At 41.7% G+C, this 9,582-nt stretch overlaps 1 protein-coding gene across 1 annotated transcript in view; it reads left to right on the top strand.

Moving 5' to 3' along the window:
• The first annotated feature begins 425 nt into the window (after positions 1 to 425).
• The window catches only part of LOC311132694 (protein NDRG1-like), a 38,570-nt gene continuing 29,413 nt past the window's right edge, over positions 426 to 9,582 (top strand). Inside the window, exon 1 of the mRNA XM_084165965.1 lies at positions 426 to 647. Within this exon, the coding sequence (XP_084022091.1) occupies positions 449 to 647 (199 nt within the window). The 5' untranslated portion in view covers positions 426 to 448. The remainder of the gene's footprint in view (positions 648 to 9,582) is intronic.

Below are 9,582 nucleotides of genomic sequence, written 5' to 3'. Positions count from 1 at the left end.
ACCTTTAGCAAAGCCCTGGCAGAGTAAGCTATATTTTTCAAAAGTCAGTTCAGTCACAAAGCAACTCCTTTGGCAAATATACCAGTAAAAACATTGTAAATGAGCACTACTTGATGATGTAGCTATTCTGCAGCGAATAATATTCATTGCATAATTTTCAATAAACAATGTAGGTATATACTGTATGAATTTGGATCCATAGACAGCAACTTGCTGGAATATTTGGGCAACCTCAATTCTGACCATTCTACTTGATCAGTGTTCTCGGTTGGCTCCAGTTATCAACACAGTTGAAGGATGATGTAATTCAAAGTTGACTGAGCACCTGACCACCATCAAGGTTAGCAAATATGTGAGTGAAATCCATGTTTGCGGTTCCATCTAGAGTTGTCTGTGCAGGGTGTATGCTACGTGGTCGGCACCTTGCTGCACTGCATCTGACTGACACATGGACTATATGCCAGATGAGTTTGTAGAGGGTATAACGGCATTGTGTGAGTGTGTGCCTTTGTGCCTGCAGTCTGTTAGGCTACTTCTGTGGCCCATTCAACTCAGCAAGGTGGCCGACTTGACCTGCAACCACTTCCTGAATGGCACCAAATTCTGCCGGGTCAATGCAAGAAGATGCAAAGGTCAAGAACTAAAAGGTATGATGGAAACCACCTTAAATATACGCCCCTCTCCACTAGTGTGTGGCAATATGGCATGTAGGCCTACACTTAGTCTGTTTGTTGTTCTGACACACCCACTGTTCAGAGGACACAGTAGGTTTACTCACCCACAAACCGACAGGCCACAGGTGAGATGTATCATAAAGTCTACATCCTGCTGTAAAGTCACAATCCAGGATGATGTGGATCTTTATGACTTTATTTGAGACTTTGCCGGCATCCCAAATGGCCCCCTATTCCCTACATAGTGCACTACTTTTGACTAGAGCCCTATGGGCCCTGATCAAAAGTAGTGCACTATATAGGGAATAAGGTGCCATTTGGGACAAAGCCTCAATCAGAGTCAGACATGTTTGCTACCATGTGTATAGTACAACAGCATCTGTGCTAACTGGCACATTGGCTGTTTGCCTCATAGTCCACAGGAGGGCCTCAGTTGGTTTTATGACCATAAAGCCTTTAACATACTTATTGTGTTTTTATCTTTCTCACCTTTTAATATTTAGTTTGTTAAGCACTTTAAATTGCATTTTCTGTAAGAATTGTGCCGTATAAATAAAGTTTGATTGGTTGATTGATACATCTCATGAAAGAGCAGCACAAGGTGATCCTACCTTATACTACATGTAGGATATCTTGTCTATAACAATATCAGAGACATGCTGTTTTGAATTTTGTCAGACTAAGAACATAATTCAGCCAATGACTTTCAAAATATATATGCCATTTAGCAGATGCTTTAATCCAAAGCGTGCGGGTATGGGTGAATGAGATTCGTATGGGTGAATGAGATTCGTATGGGTGAATGAGATGTTATGTTATGACACCTATCACAATCTTTGTTCAAGTTTTTATTGTTACACCACATATTAGCTTTGCATTCCAGCCTGGTATAAGAGACTACCCACATATCAGTATTATGAACAGAGATCTGTAGGCATGACATTAGTCTTAGCTGCCTCGTGTGAATGTGTGACTGTGGAGGGAGCTAGTCCCGGGTCTGCAGTCCAGAGAGGAAGAAAGAGAGGAGGATGGTGCAGTCAGTCAGCACTCTGTGTCCACAGCATAATTCCATGCTATGGATTACTGATGGCCGACCTAGATTGCTCTCTCTCTCTCGCTCTCTCTCGCTCTCTCTCTCTGTCTCTCTCTCGGCATGGGAAACATATGTTAACATTTCCAAAGCAATGAAATAAACAATCAAAATGAACAGTAAACATTACACTCACAAAGGTTCCATAAAATAAATACATTTCAAATGTCATATTATGTCTATATACAGTGTTGTAATGATGTGCAAATAGTTAAAGTACAAAAGGGAAAATAAATAAACATAAATATGGGTTGTATTTACAATGGTGTTTGTTCTTCACTGGTTGCCCTTTTCTTGTGGCAACAGGTCACAAATCTTGCTGCTGTGATGGCACACTGTGGTATTTAAATATGGGAGTTTATCAAAATTGGGTTTGTTTTCGAATTCTTTGTGGATCCCTGTAATCTGAGGGAAAATAGTGTCTCTAATATAGTCATACATTTGGCAGGAGGTTAGGAAGTGCAGCTCAGTTTCCGTTTCCATCTCTCTCTCTCTCTCTCTCTCTCTCTCTCTCTCTCTCTCTCTCTCTCTCTCTCTCTCTCTCTCTCTCTCTCTCTCTCTCTCTCTCTCTCTCTCTCTCTCTCTCTCTCTCTCTCTCTCTCTCTCTCTCTCTCTCTCTCTCTCTCTCTCTCTCTCTCTCTCTCTCGACATTGTAGCGTATTAATGACATTTCTTTAAGTGTTTCCTGCCAGATGTGGTCTCTCTCTCAGCTTTTTGTTCCAAATATTGACTTCCCATGCAAACAGGATGATCACACCAATACGATGTTTATAAAGGTAAATATGATGAGATGTGGTATCAGAAGTGCATTTTAGCAAAACAAACATCCAATCCAGATTACTTAGATGTCAGAGGGAGAGAGAGAGTGAGAAACAGAGAGGGTGATAGAGAGTGAGAGATAGACAGACAGAGAGAGAGAGATGTGGATGGATGGCCCTGTGTGGTGGTAGGGTCTAGTATACTTCTCATTTTGGCAGTAAACCTGTAGTGCTTTTTTCACTTTCACTATATTTTTTGCTCATGTCCTTTTAGCAAACTGTGGGAAAACTAGGTCAAATCCATTAAAACAGGCTATAGAAGTAGGCTATTGCACAATACTGCTGCAGAGTATGATACATTGATAAATTAGCTGCTAAAGGCATGTTCTCAATGGTAGCATTTCATCCACTTGTTATGAAAGTAGAAATTAAATTAGGTTCAACACATTAGACATAATAACCAACCCCTTAGTGCAAGTACTGTTCGATTGCCTCAAGCTGCGCCACAAACTTGCAGACGCAGGAGGATAAAAAACACAAAACACACACTTTGCGCCCCGCCAAATAATAGTACTACAGCAAACACGCGGCAGTCACGCTGCACTCGTCTTTCACGTCAGGACAACGCCTTGTGATTCACACCACTTTGATAAAACGACCAAGCTGCGGTCCAGGGATAAGCGAATGTCACCTTACTGTTCCAAGTTAAATTCTAGCTTATCCCACTGCCATGTGCATTTGCACGCGCCAAAAAATGACACTCATAAAAGGCCTACATTTGGTTAATTAAACCAAATGTAGGCCTTTAATGAGTTTGTTATGTGTTGCTCATACTTGTCAATACTCTATACTGCATAGAGACTAATATTCAGTGCTGAAAGATGAAGAGAGTAGAATTGCAATTCTGTTTATTTGAATTGGCTTTTGTTTAGACTTTTTTAACTAGATAAAATGTTGTGTCTGTAGGTCTATAAGAACTCCCATTTTGAGATAAGAAGCCATTGATAGTTTGGCTTCTAACAATATTATCCACATTTACAACTTAATTCAGAACTTTTAATAACCCTATTTATAATGCTTAATGAATGATAGAGAATACAACAACAATGTAACCTTGTGTGTGTGTGTGCGCGCTCATGCAGGAAGGGGAGTGTAAAAACGCTTAAAGGCATCTCATGACTAAGGTTAGGATAGGTTAGGTTAACAAAATCATTAACAGGTCTCTTCTGATATCCAGGCCAAATACTCAAGTGCCCACCGACTCCACCTCAAACTATAATCATTAACCTCGGTCACAAGCAAGTTAGGGCAGTCTGTATCCATATTTACTGAATAACATGGAGCGTATCAAAGATAACAAAAGGGTAATTGTTTACCTATTTTGAGGGGGAAGTTCTTTTCAAGGATGTAAGGGCTGTAGTGAAAACCAATAGATCAGGGGTCTCCAGCAGGTTGATCGGGAGCTACCAGTAGCTACCAGTAGCTCGCAGCCCACCTATGAGTAGTATCAGACACCGCAAACTCCCAGCTACTATCTAATCAACGCAACTTTTACATTATCCCACCCCTGGTTAGCTACTATTGGCTTAAAAAGCCAAACCTAACACAATATCTGCCAATTAATTTCCAGCAATATTGCCCCTGTCTGTCTGTGTGGTGCTTGCGTTTGTCTATCACTCCGTGTGTAGCCAGTTGATGTTATAACCATCTTGTGGGTTGACAGAAATACTTTCATCAAAACCTTCTCAATAAAATGTTAACTGCAAAGTAGGCTTACCTGGCAGAAGTACACTATATATACAAAAGTATGTGGACAGCCCTTAACATTAGTGGATTTGGCTATTTCAGCCACACCCGTTGCTGACAGGTGAATAAAATCGAGCAAACAGCCATGCAATCTCCATAGACAAGCATTGGCAGTAGAATGGCCTTACTGAAGAGCTCAGTGACTTTCAACATGGCACCGTCATTGGATGCCACCTTTCCAACAAGTCAGTTCGTCAAATTTCTGCCCTGCTAGAGCTGTCCTGGTCAACTATAAGTGCTGTTATTTTGAAGTGGAAACGTCTAGGAGCAACAACGGCTCAGCCGCAAAGCGGTAGGCCACACAAGCTCACAGAATGGAAATGCAGAGTGCTGAAGCACGTAGCACGTAAAAATTGTCTGTCCTCGTTTGCAACTCACTCACTATGAGTTCCAAACCCCTGTACCCCCTGTACCCCCTGTATATAGCATCGTTATTGTTATTTTATTGTGTTACTTTTTATTATTTTATTTTAGGTTATTTACTAAATATTTTCTTAACTCTATTTCTTGAACTGCATTGTTGGTTAAGGGCTTGTAAGTAAGCAGTTCATGGTAAGGTCTACAACTGTTGTATTTGGCGCATGTGGCAAATAAAATAAAATGTGATTTGAAACTGCCTCTGGACGCAACGTCAGCACAAGAACTGTTCGTCAGGAGCTTCATGAAATGGGTTTCCATGGCCGAGCAGCCGCACACAAGCCTAAGATCACCATGCGCAATGCCAAGCGTCGGCTGGAGTGGTGTAAAGCTCGCCGCCACTGGAGCAGTGGAAACACGTTCTCTGGAGTGATTAATCATGTTTCACCATCTGGCAGTCTGACGGATGAATCTGGGTTTGGCGGATGCCAGGAGAACACTACCTGCCCGAATGCATAGTGCCAACTGTAAAGTTTGGTGGAGGAGGAATAATGGTCTGGGGCTGTTTTTCATGGTTCGGGCTAGGCCCCTTAGTTTCAGTGAAGGGAAATCTTAACGCTACAGCATACAATGACATTTTAGACGACTCTGTGCTTCCACCTTTGTGGCAACAGTTTGGGGAAGGCCCTTTCCTGTTTCAGCATGACAATGCCCCTATGCACAAAGCGAGGTCCATACATAAATTGTTTGCCTGGTACAACATTTACAACACTAGTTAGATGTGGCCTACATCTCTCTGCGTCCTAAATGGCACCCTATTCTCTACATAGTGCACCACTGGCAGCCTGTACCCTACATAGTAGTGCACTACAAAACGAAGGAGCTGATCGTGGACTTCAGGAGACAGCAGAGGGAGCACGCCCCCATCCACATCGACAGGGCCGCAGTGGAGAGGGTGAAAAGCTTCAAGTTCCTCGGTGTGCACATCACTGACAACCTGAAATGGTACATCCACACATACGGTGTGGTGAAGATGGTGCAACAGTGCCTATTCAACCCCTAAGACCGTCACAAACTTTTACAGATGCACCATTGAGAGCATCCTGTCGGGCTGTATCATCGCCTGGTACGACAACTGTACAGTCCGAAACCACAGGGCTCTCCAGAGGTTGGTGCAGTCAGCCCAACACATCACCGGGGGCACACTGCCTGCCCTCCAGGAAATCTACAGCACCCGGTGTCACAGGAAGGCCAAGAAGATCATCAAGAACCTCAGCCATCTGAGCCACATCCTGTTCATCTCACTACCATCTAGAAGGCAGAGACAGTACAGATGCATCAAAGCTGGGACTGAGAGACTGAAAAACAGCTTTTATCTCCAGGCCATCAGACTGTTAAATAGTCACCATAAAAGATTGATTTGATTTGAATAGGGTACCATTTGGAACGCAAACATACTCTATCTAATTTTTCATCTCAACTGCTGAGCATATGTTTTTTTATGGCACAATAATAGGGAAAGCGGTGTCATCATCCCTAACATTTCTTCTTTGTTTGTGTTGGATGTGTTCTTGTGGAAACCCACATAACAAATATTACAGTTTACTATAGAATAATACAGTACTTACTATAGAATTCTGTAGTTAACTGTAGTATACTGTAGAATACTATACTACACACTGTAGTATCCCTCGATCATGTGTAGTACTTAGTATAGAATTGTGTAGTATACTGTAGAATAGTATATTAAATACTACAGTATTATCCCCCAAAAACACTGTAGTAAATGCTACAGAAATGTTCGCAAAAACACTACAGTCCGCAAAAACACTACATGTTTTAAACTATAGTAAACACTACAGTATTTAATTGACATATACCCTGCCCAGTCCCCTCCCCATATCCCAATTTGTGCCACTCCTAAGTGAGAAACCTACATGCCAAGTATAGACCATATATTGTGTTCCCTATGGTCATAGAAAAGAGCAGAAGCTCTGAACTCGCCGTTCAGAACCCAGTCCTACATACAGTTGAAGTCGGAAGTTTACATACACTTTGGTTGGAGTCATTAAAACTCGTTTTTTCAACCACTCCACACATTTCTTGTTAACAAATTATAGTTTTGGCAAGTCGGTTAGGACATCTACTTTGTGCATGACACAAGTAATTTTTCCAACAATTGTTTACAGACAGATTATTTCACTTATAATTCACTGTATCACAATTCCAGTGGGTCAGAAGTTTACTTACACTAAGTTGACTGTGCCTTTAAACAGCTTGGAAAATTCCAGAAAATGATGTAATGGCTTTAGAAGCTTCTGATAGGCTAATTGACATCATTTGAGTCAATTGGAGGTGTACCTGCGGATGTATTTCAAGGCCTACCTTCAAACTCAGTGCCTCTTTGCTTGACATCATGGGAAAATCAAAATAAATCAGCCAAGACCTCAGAAAAAACATTGTATACCTCCACAAGTCTGGTTCATCCTTGGGAGCAATTTCCAAATGCCTGAAGGTACCGCGTTCATCTGTACAAACAATAGTACGCAAGTATAAACACCATGGGGCCACGCTTCTGTCATACCGCTCAGGAAGGACACCCAGTCTGTCTCCCAAAGATGAAAGTACTTTGGTGCAAAAAGTGCAAATCAATCCCAGAACAACAGCAAAGGACCTTGTGAAGATAGTGGAGGAAACAGGTACAAAAGTATCTATATCCACAGAAAAAAGTCCTATATCGACATAACCTGAAAGGCCGCTCAGCAAGGAAGAAGCCATTGCTCCAAAACCGCCATAAAAAAGCCAGATTATGGTTTGCAACTGCACATGGGGACAAAGATCGTACTTTTTGGAGAAATGTCCTCTGGTCTGATGAAACAAAAATAGAACTGTTTGACCATAATGACCATCGTTATGTTTGGAGGAAAAAGGGGGCCCCTTGCAAGCCGAAGAACACCATACCAACCGTGAAGCACAAGGGTGGCAGCATCATGCTGTGGGGGTGTTTTGCTGCAGGAGGGACTGGTGCACTTCACAAAATAGATGGCATCATGAGGAAGGAAAATGATGTGGATATATTGAAGCAACATCTCAAGACATCAGTCAGGAAGTTAAAGCTTGGTCGGAAATGGGTCTTCCAAATGGACAATGACCCCAAGCATACTTCCAAAGTTGTGGCAAAATGGCTTAAGGACAACAAAGTCATGGTATTGGAGTGGCCATCACAAAGCCCTGACCTCAATCCTATAGAAAATGTGTGGGCAGAACTGAAAAAGCGTGTGCGAGCAAGGAGGCCTACAAACCTGACTCAGTTACACTAGGTCTGGCTCTATCAGGAGGAATGGGCCAAAATTCACCCAACTTATTGTGGGAAGCTTGTGGAAGGCTACCTGAAACATTTGACCCAAGTTAAACAATTTAAAGGCAATGCTACCAAATACTAATTGAGTGTATGTAAACTTCTGACCCACTGGGAATGAGATGAAATAAATAAAAGCTGATAGAAATCATTCTCTCTACAATTATTCTGACATTTCACATTCTTAAAATAAAGTGGTGATCCTAACTGACCTAAAACAGGGAATTTTTACTAGGATTAAATGTCAGGAATTGTGAAAAACTGAGTTTAAATGTATTTGGCTAAGGTGTATGTAAACTTCCGTCTTCAACTGTACCTACCTACCTACCTACCTACCTACCTACCTACAGGTTATGGAATATTTGCTCTTTTGGTATTTCTCCAGTAGGTTTCCTCAAGGAGAAACCTCCCCACTTCTATGGGAAAGACAATAAAACAAAAACACTTTAGTAAATACTACAGTAATGTCCCCAAAAACACTACAGTAAATACTACAGTATACTACAGTCCGCAAAAGTACTACAGTAATTACTATAGTATATAGTACTATTTTTTTTACTACAGTATTTATACTATAGTAAACTGTAAATACTACAGTATTCTGCAGTAAATACTACAGTAAAGTCAGCAAAAACACTGCAGTGAATACTATAGTATTTGTACCATAATATACACTATAGTCTTTTTTCATGTGGGAATGCTAAGTACCATCAATGGAAAGAGCCTAACTAGATCATTGGCCTGGCCAGCATTTAAGATGCAATCCATACTTGCCTAACTGTCATGTCACAAGTGTCTGAGTCACAAGCCCTCATCATTGTTACACACCAGTTGCATCACTCTACCTCTGAATGCTGATTCGATCCAGTCAAAATGGATATCCTGATGACATCGCCACAGACTTATGCACACACTATACTGTAAGTGGCTTTGGAAAAAAGTGTCTGCTAAATGGCATATTATTACTGAATATCCATACTTCCTCTGAAGAGTGCTACAGACTAAAGACCTACATGCAGGGATGGAATTAAAGGATTTTGGCCACTGGCTAGTAGACTGCAATTTTTACTAGCCCGCGTCCAAAATCTGTGCCATGCAATATATGAAAATACAATATTTGACTAGCCGAGTGGCTAGTTAGGCACATTTTCGGTCTGAAAAGTACTAGCCACAGGCTAGCGGGCTAGCTTAATTTCCATCCCTCCATACATGTCCTCTCTACTCTACCTTGTTTCCCAGGAGCCTGGGGTGAGGGGAGAAAGGTTCACTCCTACACATCCAATAGATTTGACCTCACCACAAAGAGAGGACAGGTGAGGTGGGACAAACAGGACTTGAATTGTATTTACAGTGAAGATCAGGGCAGTAGAGCAATGCATGAACACAGCGTGCTCACAAATCAAACAGGACCCTAAACTCTATGACCCTCAAATGGTAGGGCGGCAGGCATCCTAGCGGTTAAGAGCATCAGACCAGTAACTGAAAGGCCGCTGGTTTGAATCCCAAAGCCGACTATGTGAAAAATGTGTTGACGTGCCC

Source organism: Coregonus lavaretus, assembly GCF_964263955.1.
Source record: "Coregonus lavaretus genome assembly, chromosome: 7".
NCBI lineage: Eukaryota > Metazoa > Chordata > Actinopteri > Salmoniformes > Salmonidae > Coregonus > Coregonus lavaretus.
The sequence above is the reverse complement of the archived record's forward strand: the minus strand, read 5'-3'. Positions and strand labels throughout refer to the sequence as shown.